Below are 26,383 nucleotides of genomic sequence, written 5' to 3' on the forward strand. Positions count from 1 at the left end.
CTGCTCCACCGGCCCCATGTAGAGATGCATTATAAATCGAGCAAGACAATGACTGGAATGGCCTTACGTATACATGTCCTTGTCAGGCATTTCTTTGTCGGGTTGATAACACACAGCAACGCAATTAATTAGTGCACAATTATACATACATATATGTATATATGTATGTACATGGGGCTCTTGTCATTTTATGTTGGCTGGCAAGTGTGCGGAAAATTTCGTCTATATAGGCAGTTCCGGTATATCACAGCAGAGCAGATGCGTAAAAGTCGTTTCTATAAGTATACCCCCCGACCATTCCTCCGCCCCGCACTCGGCTGACTCGATCGTACATATATTTGGTATATTCTGAGCGTTTCGCACTGATAATGTGCTTTTTGGGGGTGCTCTCTCCACTCGCCACTGGCCACTCTCAGGCTCCTCTGTCAACTCTTTGCTGCGCTCTCTTTGCGCATTGAACTTTTACACTTTTCGGCTGGGACAAGAGACAAGAGACATTGGGCCAAGAGAAAGAAATACTGTTTATATCAGAGGCTATTGCTCTTACGATGACAAGACATTTTGGTGCGATGCAACTATACCCTCATTCACAGGGTATCTTAGGGGGTTCTTGGACAATATGTATTGCCATTCGCATTTCATTATGTGCACACAAATACGATTCCCAGAAACATATCTACGTACATATGTATGAGCTATACATACCACCAAAGTTAGTTCAGTTTGGTAAACTTCTCTTTCGCTTATAATAATAATAATAATAATTAACATAAACATATTGGGAATATGTATTAAAGATCCCATTGCGGTTCCTTCTCTAATGTCTGAGAGTAGCACTCATTTTAAGAGATATTTTTCATGGCCTTTTTCTGGAGAGATTAAAGATTGATCAGGCTGTAAAAGGAAGAACTTCTCCGCTATTTCCCCGGCAATAAAAGCAGCCTTTTAATATAAAAATCGTCTAACATGAAGGGAACTGCCATCTACTATTTGATTTTGGGCTTTAATTTATGGCATGTATGTGTGACCATTGAAATGCAAGAAAGAGCAAGAGTATCCTCTGTTCGAATAACCACATGAAAATGCCAATTTGTGTGTTATTATTTTGCCTTTTTCTTGCCATTTTATTTTCTTGCGTTTGTTTTTGTTGTGCGCAGTTTTCTTTCTTCTTCCGTGCTATAAAAACCGAAAGTAAAAATCATTTTCAATATTTCAATGCGCAAGAGACACACGTTCAGTTCGTACCCGGATCAGTAGGCCGTTCGAAACGAATTAAATTTTGAAAAGCGAGACTTTACACCTTTTGGCTGTAACTGCCCCATATTCATTCAGTAAATTCAGCTCGAATAGGCAACACACAAATTCGGTTGTGATAAATAATAAATATTTTTTTCGAGTGACGATCGCAGTGAAGTTTTTCCAAACAATAAATTAATTTACGCAGAAAAAATACGTCGGTATACGAATCCAAGCAATTGAGGCGCAAAAGAAAAACGAATTTAACGATATTAAGATGCGGCCTTTTGGGAACGATATTACAAACTTTGCATCCAATAACAGTGGCGGCAATGGCGGCGGCAATGGTGGTGCCAACGGTGGCAACCGCGGTGGCCATGGCCCCAACAACGGTGGCACCAACGTTCGTGGAGGAGCCAACGGGGCCAACAATGCCCCCAACAATCCGACCAACCACGGAGCCAACCCCGATGGCACAGCTGATGGCACCACCACCGGAGGAGCCGATGAAGACTCAAATGTTGGTGACGAGAACACACCCGTGGACAGTTCGACTGACAGTTCCCCTGACAGTTCGACTGAAAACATTGAGGATCCACGGCTGCCAGCGCACATTGCCCGCATAGGCGGCATTGCATCATTCTCTCCAATTGCTGGACGCGGCGTCATCCGCGTGGTGCAACGCTGTGAAGATGCAAAGGAGAACAGACATTTGGGTAAGTGGTGCATGTGCATACACCCCTCTGGGGAAGGCCGAAGGAAGTGGGTAGGCACAACGCAGTTTTTTCCCACTGCAGGGATAGATTTGTAGTTCTCTGTGGGCTCCAGGGTCCACCGTATCCAAGGTCTGATAGGGAGGTTTTTCCACTATATAGATATATCTACATACATACATATATGTATGTATGTATGTATGTATGTTTGTTCCGTCTTTTTGATCTGTTTCTTTCATATGTAAGTCGTAATATATATGTATGCATTTAGATGGAATTCTCTCAAAACAAAACAAAAATTGGCTGAATGCCAATTTCAGTTATTGCGCACTGACACTTCCCCATACGCGAGTGAGTGCAACAAAATTGTTTATAATTGAGTGTGCCCCATAAACCCCCCCACCCCACCCACTCCTGCTGTCCGCGAACACGCAAAGTGCGTCGCTACCACATTTGTTGGTGTAGGTGTGCATGTATGCATGTAGTTGTAACTGAGTGTGTCAGTTTTGCGTCAGTTAACAAAGAAAGGTAATTATTAATTTGTCGCCCCATCAATTCAATGATAAGTGTCAACCACACACAAAATACAAAACACAAAACACACAACACAGAACACAGAAATTGTTGATAACTTTGGTTGAGATTAGCGATCGAGTCGAGTCGAGTTGATTTTGATTTGATACGTTCTGCAATGAGACATCGATGCAATTTAACACTTCCTAGCTGCAGAGTCTTACCGCATTGCAGTTGCATGCATGCAACGCATATGATTGTATGCCGCTGGACAGCTGATTGTATAAGACAATGGCTGTATAAGACTATCCAACTGTTACACTTTCCCACACGTACAACTAAATGCAGCCAGCTCTGTCACTCTTCTACTCGTACGTTCGCACACGCACTCTCTCTGGGAAGGGAAGGGAATTTGTTGATCGCTGACTCAGAGAGAGCGAGGGAGAGAGAGAGATAGCTAATGCTGATGCTTATGCTCCCTGCGTGTGGTAAGCATTTTATTTATATTTTTAGTTGGTCGCCCCTCACGTGTGGCTCAGTGTTGGCCAACATTCGCGTCGCGTTGGTAGTTGAGTTATTGCGTGGGGCCCAAACAGAGAGCAAAACAGAACAGAGCAGAACCCACTGATAAGACGGGCGAACCGATTAGCTGTAGGAATAGAGGATGGCGCATCTGGTGGTGAAGGTGATTCAACAGTGCGAGACGGCAGAAGAAAGTGCACATTTGGGTAAAATCACGTAGATCGTAAATACATATACATACTTGCATATGTATATATGTATGTACATATATCCATTGAAGCTTTTGCAAAAGTTTTTTTTTGTGGAAAAGCGCCATCTATTGTATGCTTTTGGCGTGTGCTTTTTGCACTGCGTCTCTTATACTCGTATTAATATCACTCACTGGTTGGCGGTTTAACTCTTATACCCAGGCAGCACCCAGAATCAAATATTTCGCACTATTATAACCAATCAACATTTGCACTTCTTGCAGATCTTTCCGAATGCCAGCTGATGACATTGCCAGACGCCGTCTATCACTTGATGCGTAACACAGTGTTGCAAACTTGCAACCTGAGCGGCAATGATCTCAAATCAATCACACCCAAATTTACGCAGAAATTCAGCGCCATAACAGGTGAGAAGCTCTCGCATCCATTATGCGCTGCCATCTTTAATCTATGACCATTACAGATCTCAATCTCTCGTCAAACAATCTGACGAGACTGCCCGACGAACTAGCCAATATGACGGGCCTGGCCAAGCTGAACATATCCAAAAATTCGTTTATCGTTTTACCTCAAGTTATCTTTAAGTTAGAGAGTTTGACACACTTGGATGCTCAGGACAACAAGATTTTTGGTGAGTAAAATCTGGGGATGTGATGCCCAAGTCCCACAGTCTCTAAAACAATTGTCGTTGATGCATTTACAGAAATTGATACCGATGAGGCTATAGTGAGCAAAACGCTGGTCGTTGTTGACCTGCGCAACAATCCGCTGAGCCGCCTGTGCCGTCGCAAGCTCCAGAATTTTGAGACTTCGTTCCGCATAGAGATTAGCAAGGATGATGAGGACGACTGGTAGACTCTCGCCAGTCAATGTCTGACACACACACACACGTCCAAAGAACAAATCTCTCCTCATCTCGGGAAGGAAATGGCGTCTAATCTGAGCACCACTTCCACGTATTTATTCTGTTTATAGTTGTATATTTAACACACAAAGAAAAAAACACACACACACAAAAGAAAACACCTAAATCGATTGTTATAAAATGATGAATTAAAGAATTGCATACATAATGCAGATTATAATCTATCAATTGTTTTCATTTCCCAATTATATTACCACAGAAACAATTGTCAATTGTGAAAGACAACAAAATTTTGTGGAATTTCAAGGGAATTTTATCAACGATAAATTGCCGATAAAAATTACTATTGCGCGTCGCGATAAAAATACCTCAACAAGAAGGTGGTAGCCCTGAAATTCAATCGAACAAAATTATTTTTCTGTCAGCAACGTTTGCGGTACGAGCGCACAATTGTAAAATTAACCAAATACTCCCAAAAATATTTAAAAAAGCAAAATAAAATATGGACCAAAAGAAGCCAACCGCCAAAGTGCATCCGCTGTATCCGAAGTGCGAGAAGGCCAGAGAGACCGGAGTCCTTGGTAAGTTTCTGCAAAAACCACACTCCACACACATTCATACACAAATCTATACAAATACAGCGACATTTTGTACTTGCAACACAAGGGAATCTTCTCGTAGTCTTGTAGCTGCCACAACGGTAATTTCAGCGCGCAAGTGCAACGTTTTGTGGAGCTCTCTCGCCGCTTTCAACGTATCGTCCCGTCAATTTGTATGTGTGTGTGTGTGTGTGTGTACCTCTCGCTGAATCTTCCATTTTCTTGGAATTCTGTGCGTGTAGTAGTGAGATTTATGGGAAAAGCTTCATCGCCTCGGCAAATTGTGGCCTTCAATGCAATGATTCGAATCCAATGAAAGTCCATCGAGCTGCCACATTATCTGCGTGTGCGTGCACAACTTTTTACCGTGTCTCGTGTCTGGGTAGCACGACGCCGCCTTCCAGGCGTCTGTTCGTATATTTGCATGCGCCTGTGTGTGTGTGTATTGGTTAGCCGTTAAATTCTATGGAATTCTATGCGCGTAGTAGTGCGAAACATGGGAAAGCTTCATCACTTCAGCAAATTGTGACTTCTACAATCAGCGTCCAGCCGTTTTCAATGCAGCGATTGAAATCCTTTGAAATTTCATTGTTCCACCACATTTTCGGCGAGTGCTTGCACAACTTTTTGCCGTGTCTCCGGCCTGGGTGTCTGGCAGCGCCTCTTGTACTTGTGTCTGTGTGTAGAGTGCTGAGACTGCCATTTTCTTGGAATTCTTTGCATGTTCATACATATGTATGTACATTTTTATGTAGTGCGGCCAACCAGCAGCCAAATGTTTTCAATGCAGAGAAAGAATTCTTTCAATTATCCTCTAAATTAATTTTCTCGACGTGCAACGCAGAAATGAGTTTTCCACTCGATTGTGTATATATGGATGTATAAAGTGAGATAACTTTATTTTAATTGCAATTTGCATCTTGCAGATCTTAAATTGAGCGAACTGACTACAATTCCTCAGGCTGTTTTTAACTTTATGTCCCATGCTGAGGCTAAGGTTAAGGAGTGCGATATCAGTGGAAATATGTTGAGTTACTTACAACGTCAATTGGTCATAAAATTTCAGTATCTTACAAGTAAGAATCAATCGAGATTACCTTTTATGTACATATATGTAAATACTAATCACCTAATCTATTCTAATTTCAGCTCTCAATTTGTCCCACAATGTACTGTCGACACTACCAGTGGAGATTGGCAATCTGCAAGGCTTGGAGAATCTAGATATATCATGCAACTTGTTTAATACATTACCCGATGCCGCCTTCAAGTTGCCGCACTTGACATTTTTTTATGCTCAGGGCAACCTAATTTCTGGTTAGTTCATTGCAGAGCAACATTGTCTATATGCTGTTTATTCCCTTGCTCCCTTGCAGAATTCAACTTGACCCAGCCCGTAAAAAGCGACCGCTTGGATCTGGTTGACCTGCGCTTCAATCCGCTGAGTCACCACTTTCGTCGCAAGCTTATGCGGATGAATACGCCCTTCCGTTTGGTGCTTAACATCTCGGATATGAAATCGTACGACTACGAACTCAACGACGACGACGACGATGGGGATGTTTCAATTTAAATTGAGCATAAGAACTGAGGAACTAACAAACAAATGATAAGTAAAAACAACATAAGGAAACACAATTAAAGGCGTTCTCCAAAAACAATGAAGAAGTGTCATTTGATTTAATTTATGTTGTTTATGATGTTTATGATGTTAATGTTGATGTTAATGATGATGATAATTAAAAGATAAGGCTGACCTTTATTGGCAAACAGTGCCAAAATGATCAAAGGGAAAACAAGTTGGCGAGTGGATTAAAAATCAAAAGACTGTAGAAGAAATCTCAAAGGCCAGCATGGAGGCTACACGGGCGTCTCAAGAAGCTGCGTCCGAATACCAGGCGGCCATCAAGAGTGGCATTGCAGCCAATCAAGAGGATGTTAAAGAGAATTATAAGATAAGTGTGACTTTTACTGGCACACAGTGCCACTGATAGCTATAGTTAGTTATCCAAATAGGTATGCTACGGATAGCTCTGGCAAGCAACAGTAAAGGCGAGCGCCTGCAAAGTCCCAGCTCCAAGTGTTTTTTTTAAATTTTAAATTTGGAAACATTGAAACCAAACAATTAAGAAATCTCAAAGTACATTATCCGTTACATTATACTTTACATTATGTATCTACTTAATTGAACAGACTTTGCAGCAATTCAAGCACCTGCGGGCTCGTACACGAGCTGAGCACATTGTTGACATGTTCGGGATAGTCGTGCCCAGTCTATCCTATCCCATACCCTATGCTCTTTCCCTACATCACATTGGCGACAGTGGGTGTGGCCATAGTCCTTGTTTTCCCTTTGATCATTTTCCGTGGCGAATTTCCCGTTTAGTGGCATGCGTGTGTAATTTTCTTGAATCTTTCCATTTATGTAACTTTTGCAAATGCAAAAGCCTAGATATAGCCTAGAGACAAGAGAGCCAGCCTCAGTACCTTTTACCCAAAGTAAACTCAAATATGAAGCATTTTCAGCAATATACACTTCGGGGAATAGCTAGAGCGCTTTCCTTTATTCTTTATTATTTTTTGCATGTACCATGCGAGTATTATTAGTACAAATTTGTGTGCATATATTAATAATAAGAAAAAAAAATTGAGTGTAAATGATGGAAATATTTGTACTGCATTTTACTTTAAAATTTTGGCAGATCTTCAAAGCGCAGCGAGTAATTGTTGTTCTCGTTCTTCACGATTTCATCGCAGGTGACAATGGCACCCAAGGCCAGACGTGTCTCGAGACGTTGCACCTGCGCATCGCTGAGGTTTTCCGGCAGGCCTAAACACGAGAGGATTTATCGGAATTATAAGCTTAGCATTACATTGAAGCATTTGCTCAAATTACCCAACAAAACATATTCGGTAGTCAGTACGGGATGTGTGAATTGTGGCGGATATGCACGGATATCGGTCACATGGATCGGTACAATATTTCCATAGTCCAGAAACAAGATGCTGGGATAGCCATCGCCCACAAGCTCCATCAAAACGCCGCGATTCCATTTGCCCATATACTTGGCCATGCACAATTGCCCTTTTCTGCAAATAGAATTAAGAATTTAATTAAGAAATTCTCTCTCTCTCTCCCTCTCTGAGATTAAGTACTAACGCTGTGGCATAGGTCTCAGATTTGGCAATATTCTCCCCATAGTCTTGGAATGCTCGCTGCATTTTTGTGATCTCCACGGCCAACTTTGCGGGTGTGCAGTAGATGATGCCGTACTTTAGGAACGAATTGTCCGTGATAATCAAATCAACGTTCTTGCCCGCTGGCGCAGGCAAATGCGGCAGAAACTATGCAACGACACAATTAAAACCAAAACAACATTCTGATGAAACAGCATAATAATATACATACATCTTCATTCACTCCGGGCTCATGCATACCGGGCTCGATGGGTGTGATAACTTGCTTAAGCAGGCTGTTTATGCTTCTGTTGTGCTCCAGATAGATGAGCGCTGCCCTCTGCATGTGGCTGTCAGCGTCGTACTCACTCTTGTGGTACCTCAGTTCAAAAGTAATCGAATCTCCTTGCATTCCGTACATAACTTCCCGCAGACTGGGTGTTATTGCGCGCCTCGGCACGCCCCGTAGCTTCACAGGTGTAGCGTAGCGCGGCAAATCACTCACATAGGAGCTGCACTGATACAGGTTAGCCGGATCAGTGTATTCAACGCTGCCATAATCAATGGAGACCACGCATATATCCCTCGGATTGTCCACATTCAGCACCATGGCGCGCACTGCGTGTCCCTCGAACTTATAGATTACAATCTGGCCACAGACAGGCAACTGGTCAAGCTTGGCAACAGTTTGGCCATGCTTCCAGACCTCAGCGAGCACACGGTAGTAGGCCACATCGGAAAGGGTATCAGCCGGGCGCACATAAACGACATTTGACTGCTCGAAGGCAGTAATCTTCACCAGGGTACGTTTTGGCGGCAAACCCGTTTTGGGTATACATTTTTCAAAATGTTCATCATTTATATCCACTTTCTGAGCCGTGCCACATTTCTTATCGTGCTGCTCGGAGACAATGCTCCAGCAGAATGCATCGCAAAAGGGCATATCGCATATTTTGCACACGGTGGATGTGTAACCGCTGCAGACGGCGCATTTCTCGTATCCAGACATATCCAGCTCCTCGCTATCATCTTCAGCCACTTGCACGTCATCTGCATGCGATCTACTGGAAGTTTCAATAATATATTCGTACAAGGCATCGGTCATTCGCACAGTCCTTTATTTGTACTTACTCGATATATAATTTTCTGCCGCAACGCTGCTGCTGGATCGCCGGCTTCGTCGACGATTTATCTTTGTATTCTTTCTCAAGTTTATAGGCCCCGTGGCGCTCCAAATTATACTCGAACTTCACATTCAGAAAGCGCTTCTCCGCATCTCTAATAGCCAGCAGAGAGCCGCCCTTATAGGACGTAGCGTCCACAATTGGCACAACCAGGAACTCTGGATGCACATTTTCGCTGGGCGAAACGTGTATTGTGCGCGAGCTCAAATCAATTACGCCACGTGCAGTTGGCGCTATTGCTGGAACTTTAACTGGATCGGCTAATGCGTTGACGGGGCTCACCATGGACTGTGGCTTTCCCTCGGCGCCGAAACGGCTTCGATGCAACTTCATTAATTGTGGAAATGCATCCAGTTGCGAGTATGCAGCCTCCAAGGAACTGCAGCGAGCGATATTTAGCAAAGCACGCAAAAAGGCAGATCCATTCTACTTACCCCAAGTCATTAAAGAAAACTCTGAAGATGTCCGATCTAGGCTGCATATCGATGCTGCGAACATGGCTTTGGCCAAAGAAATTAAGCACCGCACATTTGGTGACTAAACTAACTTTTTTCCTTAGAACCAAGTACGGATATTCGGCGTTTGCCTTACCTGCCTCTGTTTTACGCATGTCGGTCGGCTTCGGTGGAGCTCGCGCTTTCTCAACCACATTCTGGCCACACTCCTCGGCGTAATTGTTGAGGCGTTCGTTGTTGAAATCCAAAACCATGGGATTCCACTGTGACCAATCCTCCGGAAGTTGACCCATTGTTTTAAGAAAATAAAACAAAACAACTTGCACTGAAAGTCAAAATTTGAAAGACGCGTGGATGATATGAGGAGGACCGTTTACCGTTTTAGCCATTCACATTAGGGTTGCAAAAACATCGATTTAGCATCGATGTCATCGATGTTTTTTTTCTCATTGATGTTTCACTGCATTCGCTGAAATTCGATCCAAAATGAATACGCGGGATATTTAATTCCAATTGAACGAATTTTAGCCATATGTGCTAATATTTGTAGTCGATATATAGCACGCAATATGCGATGAATATCGTCGCATCGGAAAATTAGTGTGTACACGCCAACTGCAAAAATCTATAGTTAATATATTGAAAAATTAAAACCGATTACCTTAAAATGATGAAGAAACGTGCTCAGTATGTTGGTAGATCGCATCACCAGCGATGCCAAGGTGTAGTATTTGCTCAAATGTCAACAGACAAGGGCTAGTGACGTAACAGTTGACCTGGCAAAAGAGGGTCACACTGGATCGACGCGGGAAATTCAAGGGAGAGCGCCGCAGCATAGCTCGTAAGTGGGATGCGGCACCTTTGGGCTGGCTGCGTTATTCCGGCTCCAACATTTGTTTGGCCCCCAGGTCCCGCCTGATGGTCAGCGCATAGCAGTCTGAATCTGGATCGTTTGGCCGTTAGTCCTTCAATTTGAGCTTTGAGTTTATGACGTCACTAATCGATTGGCAATTATGAATATTATTATCGATCTCATTTTGCCTATTTAAAAACAAAGGATTCCAATAGTCAGTCAACAGTAAATTGTCTAAATTCTCCCAAAATTAGTTTCGTTTCGTGCGGAAAGGCAAATACGAAACAAAAGGCAAAAGGCAATTGCGAATTTCAGCGAATTTTACCGTGGATAAAATACCAATAAATATACATCTTCAAGGAAGGTAGCAACCCTGACATTTTCAACCGGACAAAACTCTTTTTCCAGCGGCAAAGATTACGGGACGAGCGCAAATTTCCCAAATTAACCCCAAATACTGCTAAACAGCTAAAATATGGATTTAATTGAAAAAATTGACGAGATGCTTCCGCTGTATCCGAAGTGCGAGAGGGCCAGAGAGACAGGAGTCCTTGGTAAGTTTTTGCAAAAGCCACACGCCACACACAATCATACACAAATCTACGCACATCCTGTGCGTGCATACGGAAATTTGCATTAGAAAAAGGCATCAAATACAGCGACATTTTGTACTTGCAACACAAGGGAATCTTCTCGTAGTCTTGTAGCTGCCACAACGGTAATTTCAGCGCGCAAGTGCAACGTTTTGTGGAGCTCTCTCGCCGCTCTCAACGTATCGTCCCGTAAATTTGTATGTGTGTGTGTGTGTGTGTGTACCTCTCGCTGAAACTTCCATTTTCTTGGAATTCTGTGCGTGCAGTAGTGAGATTATGGGAAAAGCTTCATCGCCTCGGCAAATTGTGGCCTTCAATGCAATGATTCGAATCCAATGAAAGTCCATCGAGCTGCCACATTATCTGCGTGTGCGTGCACAACTTTTAACCGTGTCTCGTGTCTGGGTAGCACGACGCCGCCTTCCAGGCGTCTGTTCGTATATTTGCATGCGCCTGTGTGTGTGTGTGTATTGGTTAGCCGTTAAATTTCTTGGAATTCTATGTGTGTAGTAGTGCGAAACATGGGAAAAGCTTCATCACTTCAGCAAATTGTGACTTCTACAATCAGCGTCCAGCAGTTTTCAATGCAAGGATACGAGTCCTATGATTCGCTACAACACTTTCAACTTTTTAACGTGTTTGGCAGTTGTTGTTTTTGGCAGAAGCGCACAGTTTTCAAGGAGCTCATTCGTAGATTTGTATGCGTGTGTAGTGGTGAGGAATTCTATGCGTGTGAAGTGGTACGATGCCAAAAGTTTACAACGCACAGAAAGAATAGTCTGCGTGTCCTCTAATATATATGTATGCAAATATCGCTGCATCTGTCTGTAACAATGGGAAATAATTTGAAATTATGAAATTCGGATTTCGATAAATATTTTTATTTGCAATTTTATTTACAGTATTAGCAATGGACTTTAATTGTAACATATCACTGCGGCACATCCAGTTCTTAAAATCTGAAAGCTTAACCAGGAATTTCCTTCTTGCAGATTTAAACTCGAGCAATCTCACCGTAGTTCCTCCAGTTGTTTTCAACATTATGTCGCACGCTCAGGTGAAGGAGTGTGATATCAGCGGAAATTTATTGAATAACATACCACCACAATTGGCACTTGATTTCCAGGCTCTAACCAGTAAGAATCAATTGGCAGATTACCTAATAGATGGATATCTACTAATCATCTAATCGTTTCAGAACTGAATATATCGCACAACTTTCTGGCCATACTGCCAGTGGAGATGGGCAATCTGCCGGCGTTGGAGACACTCGATTTATCATCTAATTTGTTTTACGCATTGCCCGATATAGTTTTCAAGCTGCCGCACTTGAGCCATTTGTATGCTCAGAACAACTTCATTTCGGGTAAGCTCATCGCTAAGGGGCACTCGTGGCCAACAAAACATTATCCATTTCGAACCATCGCATCTTGCAGAATTCGATTTAAGTCAGCCCATAAAGAGCGACCGCATGAATGTATTTGACTTGCGTTACAATCCTCTGAATTCCTCGTTTCGCATTAAGCTGGTAAATAAATATACCAAATTCCGCTTGGTACTCAATGAGGAAGGTGTGTATAATGAAGAAGAGCAATGAAGAACCTACACTGGAGGAATAAACAAAACTACGAAATGAGAAGGACACGGCACAAGGAGGCAACACTTAAAGATGACGATTATTAAATATAAACCACAAGAAACAGTACACATCCAACGAGAAGGGACTGTGTTCCTTGTTCTCAAAGAATAAAAACCAAAGAAGAAGCACAAAAAACAATAGCAACAAAAGAAGCGGAGAAAGAAACCTACATTTAAAACTGTTGAGGCTGTAGAAGAGAAAAGAGATACATTTTTATTTTTTTGTATGTTTTGAATTTAAAATGTGGAACAACATATTGGAATAAAAAATTAAAAGATATGCCCTAAGCTTTTTGGGCACGTGCATCTGATTGGTATCCAAATTGTGTGGCTGGTGTTGCACATTCATAATTAAAATAAGCTAATAATATTATATTTCTTTAGTGCCATTAGTTCTCCACAAAAATAAGCTACTAATTATGCAAATCTTGTATGGATGATAAAGATTCGAATTTTTGTGGCCTGGTGGGGCCACAGCTTACGAGCGGACCGGCTGCAGGTTTGCTGTTGCAAGTACACAAGGCATTTCCGCGAGTAAGTAGTGCTACTGCTGCTGGTCCTGAATACCCAATTGACTTTACTATTTATTAGCCAGGGCCCTGGATATGCTGCACTGATAAATGTCTCCCAACCCGAGCCCACTACGGAATGCTGCCAAATACAGTGGAAACGAGGTAAACTAATTGACTTGAAGTCCATGCTGAAGACTAGATATTTCTTGGCATGTTTGCTCTGTAGAGTGCCCACTGTATGGCTCACTGTATGATTCGCGAGAGAAGGACGGCTTTCTGTGGGCGCAGGCAGCTCTTGGCGAGTGCATTGGTTGTCTGTTTCTCGCTGCTCGTGGAGATTGGAGCGTGAGTGGTGTGCTTACCTACGTGGCGCTCTCTCCCACCCGAAAAGAGAGATACAGAGAGAACGAAATTGCGGGGGGCTGACTCTCAGTTTGTCTAATGGACAACTAACAGCAGAGAGACAATGAGGCCGCACTGGGAGAGGGTGAGGTGGGGCAGGCAGCGCCATTAAAGCCAAGCAACGAACAGGCAACAGGTTTGGCAACACACAGCGAGAGATATTTTGGGCCAGAGACAGAGCCAGAGATACCGATCGTGGCTCGCTCTCTGAGCTGGGCTTTCGTCTGTCGAGGTTTCGTGGGTCCGAGGGCCAGCTTCAGCTTTCAGCTCCGACCGACGGCGGTGTATCCGATGCGCATCGGTGGCCCAGCAAAGCGAGAGACGGAGAGAGAGAGACAGCGGACATTGGCAGGGGCAGAGGCAGAGGCAGAGGGAGAGCGTGTGGTAGAGTTGGCTGAGAGAGAGAGAGATTTATGAATGCACAGACTCAGCCGGAATGGAATGGAGTGGAATGGCAGTCGAATTCAGTCGCTAGCAGGTAATCCACTAGAGCGCGTTCGGGCTACGGACAAGTGTTACCAACGAAAGACACGACACGATACAGACCCGCAGCAGTACATAGACGAGACGGTTGTAGTTCGCACAGAATCGGCATTGAATAATAATCCCACACCCAACGGAGGCAACGAGGCCCAGAGCGCGGCTAGAGCTAAAGCGTCGGAGCGCGACCCGAAACAAAATACACACACACACACACAGGAAAACAAAAAAGTAAAGAAACAAAAAACAAATCCAAGTTTTGTGTGTAAATTTTTTGTTGTTGTTTTAAATTGGTTTTTCTTTTTTATTTTATTTTTTTTTTGGCACAGCAAAGCCAAGTCCCGTAATACCGTTGCGAAATCTCTTACTCTCTCTCCCTGTCTCTCTCGCTTTTGAGGCATAACAAAAGAGCAATAAATAAAATCAAATACCAACAAAAGTGCAGTGTTCATGTTAGTAGTTTACGGGTAAAATATTTAAAACTCTTCTTTATTTTTTTGCTATTGTTTCCTTTTATTTTTTTGGCTTACAAATTACGAAAACAAACAATTAAAACAGTGCAGCCCTCGCATTCGCATGTCCAATGCAGTAACCTTCGAAAACAAAAAGGAAATAATTATGTACATCCCATAATCATATATTTAAGACTTTAGTTTAAAGCTATTTGCACAGCTTTGCTGTATTTAGCTGTGAACAAACAAATGCAGCGCACTGTGCACACGAACAACAACAACAACAGAAAAAAAAACACAGTGCCCGTCTAATTAGTATTGGACGCCAGCCACACAGCCTATCGATCGGGACAATGTTCTGGCAATTGGATATACATCATCATTATCATCATCATCGTTTGGGGTCCGGACTCCGGGCTCCGCATACGAGATCAAGCGATTGATCGATCAGACAGGAATTTGTATTACTCATACGCCTGTCTGTGCACTTTTTCCACACAATTGTTTGATAGTTGACAATGCCAGCAGCAGCCCCCAATACCCAGCCCAATGCCGAATCCTCATTTCGCACTCCCCACAATAGAACAGAGCATAGAATAGAGTCGATCGAGGGCCTGCTTTCCCCCACCACAGAGAACAACAAACAGACAAAAAGTACAGTAATCCCCTGACGGAACAAATTGCCACTGATCCGAGAAAGTGCCACTCAATTGTATCCGAGTATCCAAGTATCGAGTGGAGTGGAGTGGAGTGGAGTTGGAGTTGGAGTGGACTCGACTCGAGAATGTGAGAGGAGGAGAGTTCTCCCCAAGCCCAACCCCAACCGCAACCGCAACCCCAACCTCATCGCATCGTTGATGTGTTCATTAAATTATATTGTTCCGTCGCTTCACTTCACAATCATTTCCGATGGCGTCTGCCTTCTGTGCACAATCATTTCTGATGCTACCGATGCTTGTTGCTGCTGCTGCTACTGCTGATGCTGCACTTCAACAAGTTCTTACGCTTCACTCGAATTAATTATTTGCGGGGCGGAGCTGAGCTGAGCTTAGCGCAGAACCGAGGGTTATTTGAGTACTAAGTGTAGGTTCCTAATGGCGCCATAGTATGTTCTCATGCATCCTTCCTTTGAGCGACACAAAATAGGTAAAGGGCGGGGCAAATGTTTGCAAAGATAATCCATTTTTTTTGGCTTATAAAAATTAAACCAAGATGCTCTTGAATTTGGTTTAGTTTTCTTTCGAATGTCGGACTTTGAACGCAGCTTCAGACCCAGCTGTTAATCAATTTGCATGCTAATCAAACGCAAAGGCAACGCAAAGCTGTTTTGTTTATGGATTCCATGCAAATGAATTCAAAGAAAAATATGATACTTACTCTTCTGATTAAAAATGAGCAGCTTTAAACAGAAATTGATTCAAAGAAAAATATGCTGCAAATAAACAGCTAACAGCTTTAAAAAAGAATAGAATTATGATAGGAATATCTACCTTATTTTTGTTGGAGGAATTTCTATTGTAAAAAAAAGATATAAAAAATGTGCAAAATTCGTAGAATAGAAATTGAACAAATTCCAAAGAATTGCAATTGAAAGTGTGTACTTCCCCTGCGATTGTTGCACTGTGATCCCTGCTAGTCAGAACTGTAGCTTCCGCCCTCGTTCATAATCCCATCCAGCTTATACACACAAACCTCAGTTCAGTTCAGTTCTGCTCAGTTCAGTTCTGCTCAGTTCAGTTCTGCTCAGTTCAGTTCTGCTCAGTTCAGCTCAGTGCCAGTGCCATGGGTGTACTTGTGGTTAATGCGTGGGCATCGGCACTGTTGGAATGTTGCCCAAAACGCCGCCATAGAAGCCACCACAGCACCGCTGCTGCTGCTGCTTCTGCTTATGCTGCTGGTGGTGGTGCCTGAGCTTAGCACTCACTGTAACTTGGGCTTACGCATGAGGCTTGGGCTTACTCCCTCCGCCGATTAGGCAAGCAAGCGGCCTTTGGGAGAGGGTAAAAGCGAGAGAGAGAGTGAGTGAGTGAGAGAGTAAGAGACTGGGCGCATGCGCAGCGTCGTTACATACTTGACGCTGTACTCCGGCACACAGGGCGCCTTTCCGTCAACTTTGGAGCAGCAGCAACAGCAGGCAGCAGGCAGCAGGCAGCGACCGCGTCGCGTAATCATTAAACCAGAGCTGCCATCGGGGGTAGGCGGGAGGCGGGAGGGCAGTGGGCAGTGGAATGGGGCAAGGCAGCAGCAGCAGCAGCAGCAGCAACAAGTTAAAAAAATACCAGTTTTGTTCGTTATTCGAGGAGCGACAAAGCAAAACCTATGTACAGATGTATGGGTGTACACTGAGCACCGCTGTGTATCTTTAATACATACCAAAGTACCTGTACATACATATGTATGTATGTATGTATGATGTATGTGCATGTGCATCATTGTTGGGCATCGTCTGTCTGTCTGTGTGTGTGTATCCGAAATTTCCATACACCTGAAAGAACTCTAATCCCCAATTAATTGCCAACTCTCTGGAACTTCTAAATTTATTTTGCGTGACTTGAGATAATTTAGGAAAATGTATACATACATTAATAGAGTATATAGTATGTGGGTATATGCTTTTTGTATAAAGCTTAACGCATGATCGCATCTGCAGAGAATTTCATAAGGTCTGTAGTGTAGCAGCGGCTTATACAACAGCTAATATAAGCTGCTAACAAAACTAAAAAAAAAACATTAGCTGAATTACCAACCAGATAAATGACAAAAGATTTCGCTGAGGTCTTTGCTTTACGACAGCAGCCTACACGATCGGTAGCCCATAACGTCTCAAGGTGTCACGTAGTTGTATTCGAAACGCTACACACAAATCACTTAATATAAAGGAGCATTCTGCAGTGCACGATTGATTGATGTTTCCATAAGGAAGTATTATGGCCATGCCCATAAAGGAAAGCGTTCCATGGGAGTCAAGTAGTTACGCTCGTGCGGGGCAAACTAACTCAGTGCAAGGAAGTGGAGATGCCCCATACTTGCTGATAAATCAGTATTTGATTTGTTCTTCCAAGAAGTGATGCTACATTGACTCATATGCCCCACCAGACATTCACGAGTGCGCGCTTCTACTTTTTTCTCTACCCCTTCGGCGAATGTTGTCATCTAATTTTCTCACATGACTCACAATTTCGTTTCAAGTCAGTCTTTCAAGTGCTCTTTGAATTAAAGCTTATGCTGCCTATTTTCTTATAGCATTCAGCAAGTTGCTCAGCCACTTTCTTGGGAGTATTACTAGCCCAAGCGACCAAGCGACCTATGCCATATGCCTTTATAATATTGTCCCATTTGGATCGCTTGCTGATCAAAACAAGTTCTTCTAATGTGAAGCAAAAATTGTGAGAGATACTTTTATAGCCATGACTCATGGCTGCGAATGATAACGAAAATATATACATATGTTTCTGGCCTGGCCTGTCCTGGACTGGACTACGTGACAACAACCTTGACAAATCTCACATATTTCTCTCGCTAGCTCGCTCGCTCGCTGCCCATAGCTTTGCGGCAGTTGCACTTTCTGCAGTCGCAAACAGAGAAGAAGAAGGAGAAGCAAGAGGCGAAGCAGGAGGTGGAGGAGAAGGCAGCACTCCGTCATTAGCCCCACTCTTTGGCTTACCCACCTGGCCGGCCCTGTTGGTTGTCTTACCTTTTTGCTTGGGACTGGCTGTCTAAATTGCTCTCCTACGTACATTCAAAGATTCGCCTCGTATATCTCTGTGTGTGTGTGTGTGTGTGTGTGTGTGTGGTTGTCTCTGTGTGTTGGCTGAAAAACTTGTTTGGCGAAAAATGGTTAACTCAAATCAAGTAGAATTTAAGCCACAAAAGCAAAGAGCCATGTCTGTGTCTGTGTCTGCTGGCTTTGCTTTACTTTTTGTTGCTGCTGCTGCTGCTGGCTGTCTTGGCTTTTTGCCTCAACTCAACTCAACTCGATTCGATTCGATTCGATTTGACTTGGTTTTTGTGCGAGACTGAGTATCGTATCTTGTGGCAAATGCAGTCAAACGGACAGCGGTGGGTGCGGGGGGGGGCAGGAGATCCGCTTCAAGGCAACTTGCCTGACAAATATGGCAAAATTGTCGTAGGTGTTGTCTCGCTTTATTGGTCTGCGCAGCAACGACTTCAACATCGACATCGATATATCTGACTGTCTGTCTTGCTGTCTGTCTCGCTGTCTTGCTGTCTGCCTCGTTTCGCCAAGTCTTTCGTATTGCGTATGACTACGATTGCTTTGCCTTTATGCAATACGCTCAGCACCATAAGCAGCATCCAATCGATCCATCGCTCCGTCGCCAGTGTAAGTGGATGCCCCCATCCCATTCCATCCCATCCCATACGAGTATCTGTATAAATTTGCCAAAGCCTCCGCTGGCAGAGCTCTACAGCTGAAGCTACAGTCTTCGGTCTTCGGTCTGGGCGACCCATCAATCTCTTGACATTGACATTGGAACATCTGTTGTTCGCTTGCCTCTTCATAGATCAGAGCTCCCAGAAATCTACAGCTTCCACAGCTTGAACTCCAGCTCCAGCTCCAAGCGCATGGCCCACTCCTCGCAGAGAAAGCTCTTCGAGCCGATTTCAAAGGGAAAATTGGTTCTAACATATGTACATGTAGCTACATATACACGTGTATCTGGGTATCTTTGTATCTCATTGTGGTTGCTGTTGAAACGCAAAAATATTTGGCACGAAGGTCGTTGACAGAAGGCCGCTCCGCAGCTCTGGGCGAGGCAGGGGCAGGCCGCGGCTGCGGCTGCGGCTGCGGCGACGCTGACGATGACGATGAGATGATCGCAGATACGACCTAACGGGGCATACCTGTGCTCATAGATACTCGCACACACATAGATACATATCCCACATCCGCTACGCCATTGCAACGTTTTTTTGGGGTGATCTAAATTCGGGGCAAGCAAAAAAAACAGCCAGCAGCTGCGTGCGGGCCATTTGCCAGCAGATAAATCAAATATCGGCGACCAGAGACCCCATTTTGTTCGTCCATTTTTTCCCAGTGGGTTCAATTGTGGCCAGGCCAACCACCGACCCACAGTTATGCACAGCTGCACCACTCTCATCGAAGAATCGATCGACACACAGCTGCAGCTGCAACTGCCACTGCCACTGCCACTGCGGCCTACTCTGCGGTCTCCATCTGCGTCACGATCGCCCAGCCCTAGCCATAGCTCAAAAACAAAGTACAGTAAACACCATAGGCAAGTGAAACGGGGTAGAGATATTGAGCACAGATCAAGCAATGCTGCCTACACTTTTGAGGGCGGGAAACACTGATGTTTTAAGAAACGATCGGCAGTCGAGAGATTGAACAATTGCCAAGACAAACAACAGGGAAATATAGTTATTGGTATTTTATTATTATTATATTGTTTTATTGAGTGATCCCCCAATCTCTAAAATTTCATTTACTTGGCAAAGCACTCCACATAATTCTATTTCTCATTTAACTTATATTTATTTACAAAAATTTAAGTCTACGAATTTTACATTTAATAAATTTAATTTAAGATATAACTCGAATATTGCTAAAAAGTTTTCATCATCTTAAGAACAATTAAAATTCTGTTGACCACACACTGTACTACCTTTTACATACACTGAGAGAAAAAATGGCATAGTAAAAAGAAACACAGACATATTTAAATTAAACATTTAATTTTCATATTAAAATAATGTGAAATTAAAAATTATACCTTTGACTTGTAGCATAAATTTATTAAAACTTTTTAAAATTTTTAAAATATTTAATCAAAATATAAAACACTCTAAAAAAAAAAATAACATATTGATTTAAATATGAAAATTTGTCAAATATTAAATATATTTGGAATATGAAATATATTAGTAAATATTTATATTTAGATTAAATATTGAAATATATTTAGATCAAATATGAAATATATTTAGATCAAATTCAGCCTGGAGGCCCCAACTTAAACGAGGGTTCAGCTCAGGAAAAATAAATAACTAAATAAATGAAAATAAATACATATACATATGTATCTTAATAATTAAATTAAATATTTTCATATTAATGATACAATTTAGGTACAAATAATTTAACATTACAATTTGCATCCTTGGAGCAAATTTATTGTTATAAATATTAAAATGCAAGTGTAAAAATACGCTGCTCAGGGCTGCCTTTTTTTCGCTGTGTGGCCATGAGGTGTATGTCCAGGCCAGTGCAATTTCCATTGCCTTGTGCTAATTGTATATGCATTTTTCTTTCTGTTGCAGTCTCTTTTGTTGCAGTCGCAGTGTCCAGTCTACAGTCTTCAGTCTCTCTACGTTACCAAAATGAACTCGGACCCGGGGCCATTGTGGGCCAGCAGCAGCAGCAGCAGTCGCTGTCGCAATCGTCGTTGCTGCTTAATGGCGGCTCTCCTGCTGCTTATCTGCAGCGGACAGGCTGCGGCCCAGTCCAATTACGTGCAACATGGCGATAGCGGCAACTACACCACAAACGGTCTGCCCGAGGAGGCGACACTGGACGGCAAGGTAAGCCTCTGTCTAAGCCCAAGACCCCTCTACATGAACAGGGTTTATCCATACGTAAGAAGGGCCCTGTTGGCTAATCGCAGGCTAAACAGCTTCAGCTTCCCCAGTCGAAACGACACACGAAAAAGAGTTATGTCTGTTGGCTGAGGCTTAAGTTGAAGCCATGATTAAATGTGTTCATTAAGGTGTCTTTCTTTTTTAACATGAGCCTCGATGTGGGAGCCACATTTGAGGATTATAAATTCAAGGCAGTGCTTAAATGGGCTTATATATTTCTTTTAAGGCATTAAAAGCTCTCTGCAATAATTTCTTCCATGGCATTGCTTTTATTTGGTAATAGATTTATCTGCTCATAATTAAATATAAGTCCTAAAGTCCTATAAGTCAAGCCAAGAGCTCTCAGGGAAGCTCTCTCTACCCCACTGTAGCCAAGCTACGTGTGCAGTACCTACAGACTCCCTTGAGTGTTCGTTCTGGCAACCTACTGCAGCATTAACAATGTGCGCGTGAGTATGTAGGTGGGTAGGTCCATGCATATTTTTAGTGTGTTGTTGCCTCCGCCTGCTGTCTTCCTGCTGTCACGCTCTCTTGGCCCAAAAAAAAAGAAAACACAAACACAACACAAACAAACAAACAAACAAAAAGAGACAATGGAGTGGCCTGGAGGCCCTGGGAGTTTCCCTGAAGCATCCCATCCGTATTAGGTATTATAATGGCGTGCTTGCAGAAATCGGAAGCGCAGTCATGGAGGGCACTACGAGCGTAGCTTACATAATATGCTGATCAGTGGTGCATCTCTCTAGGAGAGCATCGCTTTCTCTCACTCCACACTCCACTCTACACACACACACTGGGAATCCAGGTGAATGTTGGGTGGCTGGGTGGCTGGGTGGCTGGGTGACTGGCGCCATACTCATAATAATTAATTTCTGTTGCTGTTTCTTTTGTTTTTTTTTTTGTCAAGGTAACCAAACTGGACGACATCAGCCCATTGATATTTTTGAATCGCACCAAAGCAGCGCTCAATTGTGCCGCTGGCTCCATGCAGGTAAATTCCCCGACCTAACCCAAGCCCCTCCCCTGCCCCTGCCCCTGCCTGACCTTTGAAGCCTCCACAGACACAGACTCAGACTCAGACGCTGACACTGCCACCTTGCCTCATTTTGTATTGCAGGTTGATATGAAGTTTAACGATCCATTCCATGGCATCATTCAGGCTGACTATGATCGCAGCAGTGCGTGTCGCGTCAGTGGCAAGGGAGCGCTCAGCTATCGCCTGGAGTTGCCCCTTAAGGGCTGTGGCACCATACAGGTAAGGCTTGCCCCGCGGCTTGCTGGTTCCCCTCCCCCCGTTTGATTACAGAATCCTCTGCCCTCCCCTCCCACAGAATCCCACACGTGTCTTCACCAACAACATTATTGTGCGCTTCCATGCCAATCTGGAGATGGATGGGGACGAGATTATTACAATTGTGTGCCGCTATCCGCCGCCAGTGCCCTCACTGCCACCCGCACTGCCAGCGCCCATGTGAGTAGCCTCTGTCCCGGGACTTGATCCTGGGACACTCTCTTGACCCTGACTCTTGAATGCAACTCCTCAATCCCTCCCGCAGCCTGAATCCCATTGCCACCAGCTCTGTGCTGCAGCCGCCGCTGAAGAGCATCCAGATACTGATGATCATCTGTGCCATTATGTTCCTGACACTCCTGCTGCTGGGCCTGGCCGTCTCCTACTATTGCCTGCGCAGCCGACCCATACCGGTGGTGCGACGCCTGCCCATGAGCATGGGCAGTGGCTCCGAGATCACAAAGCTGAGCGGCAGCAGCGTGGGCAACATAAGCGTCTTCGAGGGCGTCAAGATACCCCGTGCCCATGCCGCCCTGCAGGCCGTCTACTCCTCCTCGGGCAGCGAGGGTGCGCTCATACCCTCCGACTATCCCAGCGAGTCGCACTCGGAGATTGAGGAGATTGACACGCGATCGCTGCCGTTCAGCTCGGCGGGCAGCTTCGAGAATCGGGCCTTTGTCCAGGAGACATCGAGCATTTACAGCGATCACTATGCGCCCGCCCAGGAGGTGCCCGTGGCGAATGCGGTGGTCACAACGGCGGCCCTCACCACACGGCATGCGATACCCCTGCTGCAGGAGGGCTCGCCCAAGTTCGATGTGCAGGTGCGGGTGAAGAAGTCACCGCCGCCAGTGCCCTCGCCGGTGACCTCGGACACGGAGAGCGTGGCAACGCTGCGGCCCGATCGCAACAATCTATCGACCATTATGGAGGCGTACGAGGATCGGGAGAGCATCATGACCATGGACTCGCTGCCGCCGCAGGTGGAGACAATGCAGTCGCAGTTCACGTATGTGCCCGAGCTGCATCCAGCCCCACAGCTGCCGCTGTCGATGCCACTGCCACTGCCGCCGCCGGCAGAACCGAAGTTCTCGGTGTACACGCGCACCCATCACGAGGTGGTGGACGGACGGCCGGAGACCTGGTCCGACTACACCTACACCGATGGCGGGGGCACACGCGCACCCAGCGAGATAACCGACTTGTCCTCGGAGCCGCCAAACGACAGGACCGTGGACTCGATGCACTACTACGAGGATGAGTATGTGCCCATTGAGCCGCTGCCCCATACCCATGCACACCATTCGATGACAGTGGCCGCAGTGCCAGTGGCAGTGTCGCCCCAGCCCCAGCCCCTGCCCCTGCCCCTGCCGCATGTCACCTCGCACACGGTGGACGATGTCTATCTGCGCACCGTCACCGAGAAGAAGACCATCGAGGACATTGAGAGCCACAAGCGCAGGGTGACCGAGTACAAGAGCAAGCCGAAGGCACCGCTGCCACCGGTGCCGCCGCCAGCGCCGCCCGTCGATCCCAAATTCGATGTGAAGGTGCGCAACTATCCCAGCGAGCGGGAACAGCAGCTGTGGGAGAACTTCTCGGATATATCCAGCGCCTCGGGGCTGACTCTGACGCCCAAAATGGAGCGCAGCGAGCTGTCGCTGCCACCAGCGGAGCCCCCATCTCAGATTCACGACAACAAACTGAAGCTGACCAGCCCCGAGCTGGTGGGCAACATGAAGCCGATTGAGGTGCCGCCCCAGGACATGGATGTGCCCAATTGGGATGTGCTCATACGCATACTCGAGGGAGCCCGAAATGCCCGAAATGTCCGAGATCGGTTCGGGACCGGCGGGCGATGACGCCAGCTCTGTGCACAACATCAACAGCAGCAGCACCAGCTACCACAACATCAGCTACGACGACCGGGCCAAGTGGAAGGAGATCATCACCACACAGTCGACGCTGCGCTCGATGCTCACGGAGGCTGTGGTGCGCGAGGACTTTGAGCGCATTCGGCAGGACACGCGCTACGAGCGGATGTTCGAGCCGCAGACATGGGACGTCATCATACGGATACTGGCGCCCCCGCCCAGCGACGATGACACCGATGTGGAGATGCGTCTGCCGAGGCGTGGCGGCAAGAAGGCGCCACCGCAGCCCTGGGACACGCGCTCCCGTCGCAGCTCCCTGCCGACGCTCTACGAATACGACAGCGATGGTGGCTCCAGTGTGCGCACCATACGCAACGATCCCGGCCTGCCGCTCCATGTGGGCGGCGCCGGCCAGCCGGTGGGACCCTTCAATATGCAGCGTTCGAGACGCAGCTCGCGCACCTCCTACCAGACGGACCACAACGACTTCCGCTCCATGTCGGAGGTGACGGTGGACTTTGGCCGCCCGCAGGCGGACCAGCTGGACAATGTGAGCGATGCGAGCAGCTACTATCGCATGCAGTACTATGACGACGAGGATCGACGCTCCTTCCATCGCTCGCTCAGTCATCCCTCGCTGGCCCGATCCGCCAGCGAGTTCACCGAGCACTGGACCGCTCCCGATGACCTCGAGATTGAGATCTCCTCGCCAGAGGGCACACCACATGCTCGTCGAGCACGTCAGGTGGGTACACTCCCAGGGCATTTGATTGCATTTACTGACTCACTCTCTGGTTACTCTTGCAGCCCCTAGCCATAGCCTCGGGACGTAGCGGCGAGCAGCGTGTCCTGGCCCAGACCCAGTCGCAGAGCGAGTATGTGGACCCCCATCGCAGTGTCTACCATGCCGAGAAGGAGCTGCCCATGCCGCCGCGCAAGTGGTAGACCGGAGCCCTTCCTTCGAGTAGTCACACTGTCACTTCTACTATTAACAATCGACTAAACAAAAAAAAAACAAGCGTACCGGATGGAGGGGTTCCCAGCTCGGTAGCTTCAGCAGGAAGGCGCAGCACGCGTCCACATATCCATTTTGGGTGGGTTGGGGTGTCTGGGCCCTTCTGCTCGAGCTCAGCTGCAAGCCAATCAGTCCATGGTTCCACACATTCCCATAGGTCGTAGACGATTATATTCTTACAATAATTAACAAACAAAACAAACAAAACGTGCCAATTACAATTGCCTGACATTAAAAATAGCTCGCAGCAGAGAAATGCCCACAAAATGTCAGTTCAAAGCGGATGAGGTTCAAGGTTCAAGGATCATCAAGCTTCGAGGTTCAAGCCTCGATCTTCCATTAATGGAATTTCTAGGCACTGGAAATGCTTTATTTTAAAACACTGCACAAATCAAACGAATCTTTTGTATGTTTGAAACGCCCAGCAGCTCCAGCAGCGAATGAGAAAGAGAGAGAGACAGAGAGCATGGGTTAAATATTCCAATTTAGATATAGTTCGTATAAGAGATCCTATATGCTGCCCTGCCCAAAGCATTTCGATTGTCACAATGGAAAAAGAGAGATAGAGAGAGAGAGAGAGCGAAGTAGGAGGTGAAATGTTGCTGCCCTTTTTATATTTTTATTAGAATATTGTGTTCTGCCCCGACTTTTTTTTATATATATATATATATACATGATGTATATACAGAGTCCAGCCCTAACACACACCATGGATTTATATTTTGGGGCAACTGCCACATGCACAAAAACGAACAGATTCCGAGTAGCACAACCCATAAGAGAGGGTTTCCACAGGTTTTGAAATAAAAGTATTACTACAGAATAGAGCTAGAAGATATAGATGCAGATACAGATACGTGTATATCCCAGCTACATATATCCACACTGCGACACTTGCAACTGCAACACTTTCCTAATTGACACACACGACAGGCGGCAGAGGATCAGAAGAATCACAAGATGATATGCGGGCTTCCAATGGTTTTCCTTTCAACGGGTACCACTAAAATACTTTTCACGATTATCCTTCCTATCCTTATCTATCTTACATATATTATATTTTTTTTTTTTCGCCTAACGTAATACTAATCCGTCCAAGACACACACATACACACCGTAAATGTACTTAATCCTTAGCGTAATCGATCCAGTAATAAAAAGCAAAATGCGTAGAACTCTCTC

General features: G+C 45.2%; 5 protein-coding genes across 9 annotated transcripts; 4 read left to right on the top strand and 1 right to left on the bottom strand.

The window, feature by feature from the left end:
- Positions 1-1,229: 1,229 nt before the first annotated feature.
- On the top strand, positions 1,230-4,278 carry LOC111065110 (leucine-rich repeat-containing protein 20). 2 transcript variants are annotated; one of them, XM_022353105.2, is made up of 4 exons: positions 1,230-1,952; positions 3,457-3,600; positions 3,657-3,824; positions 3,897-4,278. In XM_022353105.2, exons 1-4 carry the CDS (start codon positions 1,514-1,516, stop codon positions 4,046-4,048), a joined length of 903 nt encoding a protein of 300 aa, XP_022208797.2. In that variant the 5' UTR covers positions 1,230-1,513; the 3' UTR covers positions 4,049-4,278. The 2 variants fall into 2 exon arrangements, with proteins under 2 accessions (XP_022208797.2, XP_022208798.1); XM_022353106.2 differs by lacking the exon at positions 1,230-1,952 and adding an exon at positions 3,033-3,190.
- Positions 4,279-4,342: 64 nt separating this feature from the next.
- On the top strand, positions 4,343-6,456 carry LOC111065111 (malignant fibrous histiocytoma-amplified sequence 1 homolog). The gene is made up of 4 exons (XM_022353107.2): positions 4,343-4,639; positions 5,584-5,733; positions 5,807-5,974; positions 6,034-6,456. The coding sequence occupies exons 1-4, from the start codon at positions 4,561-4,563 to the stop codon at positions 6,228-6,230; spliced, it is 594 nt and encodes a 197-aa protein (XP_022208799.1). The 5' UTR covers positions 4,343-4,560; the 3' UTR covers positions 6,231-6,456.
- Positions 6,457-7,182: 726 nt separating this feature from the next.
- LOC111082023 (protein vreteno-like) lies at positions 7,183-9,858 on the bottom strand. 2 transcript variants are annotated; one of them, XM_022378201.2, is made up of 6 exons: positions 9,453-9,858; positions 8,966-9,397; positions 8,067-8,895; positions 7,818-8,002; positions 7,554-7,747; positions 7,183-7,487 (listed from the first exon to the last, which is right to left on the bottom strand). In XM_022378201.2, exons 1-6 carry the CDS (start codon positions 9,764-9,766, stop codon positions 7,345-7,347), a joined length of 2,097 nt encoding a protein of 698 aa, XP_022233893.2. In that variant the 5' UTR covers positions 9,767-9,858; the 3' UTR covers positions 7,183-7,344. The 2 variants fall into 2 exon arrangements, with proteins under 2 accessions (XP_022233893.2, XP_022233892.2); XM_022378200.2 differs by having other exon boundaries at positions 8,067-8,898.
- A 693-nt stretch (positions 9,859-10,551) lies between these two features.
- Positions 10,552-12,712, top strand: LOC111065078 (leucine-rich repeat protein soc-2-like). Of its 3 annotated transcripts, XM_022353047.2 has the most exons (5): positions 10,552-10,880; positions 11,822-11,842; positions 11,912-12,055; positions 12,118-12,285; positions 12,356-12,712. In XM_022353047.2, exons 1-5 carry the CDS (start codon positions 10,802-10,804, stop codon positions 12,514-12,516), a joined length of 573 nt encoding a protein of 190 aa, XP_022208739.2. In that variant the 5' UTR covers positions 10,552-10,801; the 3' UTR covers positions 12,517-12,712. The 3 variants fall into 3 exon arrangements, with proteins under 3 accessions (XP_022208739.2, XP_022208740.2, XP_022208738.2); XM_022353048.2 differs by lacking the exon at positions 11,822-11,842 and having other exon boundaries at positions 10,559-10,880; XM_022353046.2 differs by lacking the exons at positions 10,552-10,880; positions 11,822-11,842 and adding an exon at positions 11,489-11,633.
- Positions 12,713-13,880: 1,168 nt separating this feature from the next.
- LOC111064998 lies at positions 13,881-25,770 on the top strand. The gene is given in 8 exon segments (XM_022352924.2): positions 13,881-14,182; positions 20,704-20,964; positions 21,929-22,012; positions 22,139-22,276; positions 22,353-22,492; positions 22,578-24,117; positions 24,119-24,931; positions 24,994-25,770. Coding segments are annotated over 8 exon segments (3,408 nt in total). The 5' UTR covers positions 13,881-13,888; the 3' UTR covers positions 25,132-25,770.
- The last annotated feature ends 613 nt before the right edge of the window (positions 25,771-26,383 follow it).

This window comes from Drosophila obscura, unplaced genomic scaffold, assembly GCF_018151105.1.
Source record: "Drosophila obscura isolate BZ-5 IFL unplaced genomic scaffold, ASM1815110v1 contig_73, whole genome shotgun sequence".
NCBI classification, from domain to species: Eukaryota; Metazoa; Arthropoda; class Insecta; order Diptera; family Drosophilidae; genus Drosophila; species Drosophila obscura.

Bases quoted from the DNA above. Each gene is read 5' to 3' on its own strand.
- LOC111065110 (XM_022353105.2), top strand. From the start codon at position 1,514: ATGCGGCCTTTTGGGAACGATATTACAAACTTTGCATCCAATAACAGT. The intron at 1,953-3,456 runs GTAAGTGGTGCA...CACTTCTTGCAG, and splicing joins AAAGGAGAACAGACATTTGG to ATCTTTCCGAATGCCAGCTG. The intron at 3,601-3,656 runs GTGAGAAGCTCT...TGACCATTACAG, and splicing joins GAAATTCAGCGCCATAACAG to ATCTCAATCTCTCGTCAAAC.
- LOC111065111 (XM_022353107.2), top strand. From the start codon at position 4,561: ATGGACCAAAAGAAGCCAACCGCCAAAGTGCATCCGCTGTATCCGAAG. The intron at 4,640-5,583 runs GTAAGTTTCTGC...TGCATCTTGCAG, and splicing joins CAGAGAGACCGGAGTCCTTG to ATCTTAAATTGAGCGAACTG. The intron at 5,734-5,806 runs GTAAGAATCAAT...TTCTAATTTCAG, and splicing joins AAAATTTCAGTATCTTACAA to CTCTCAATTTGTCCCACAAT.
- LOC111082023 (XM_022378200.2), bottom strand. From the start codon at position 9,766: ATGGGTCAACTTCCGGAGGATTGGTCACAGTGGAATCCCATGGTTTTG. The intron at 9,398-9,452 runs GTAAGTAGAATG...CGCTCGCTGCAG, and splicing joins GTTTTCTTTAATGACTTGGG to TTCCTTGGAGGCTGCATACT. The intron at 7,748-7,817 runs GTTAGTACTTAA...TTCTATTTGCAG, and splicing joins TCTGAGACCTATGCCACAGC to AAAAGGGCAATTGTGCATGG.
- LOC111065078 (XM_022353046.2), top strand. From the start codon at position 11,504: ATGCAAGGATACGAGTCCTATGATTCGCTACAACACTTTCAACTTTTT. The intron at 11,634-11,911 runs GTGAGGAATTCT...TCCTTCTTGCAG, and splicing joins ATTTGTATGCGTGTGTAGTG to ATTTAAACTCGAGCAATCTC. The intron at 12,286-12,355 runs GTAAGCTCATCG...CGCATCTTGCAG, and splicing joins TCAGAACAACTTCATTTCGG to AATTCGATTTAAGTCAGCCC.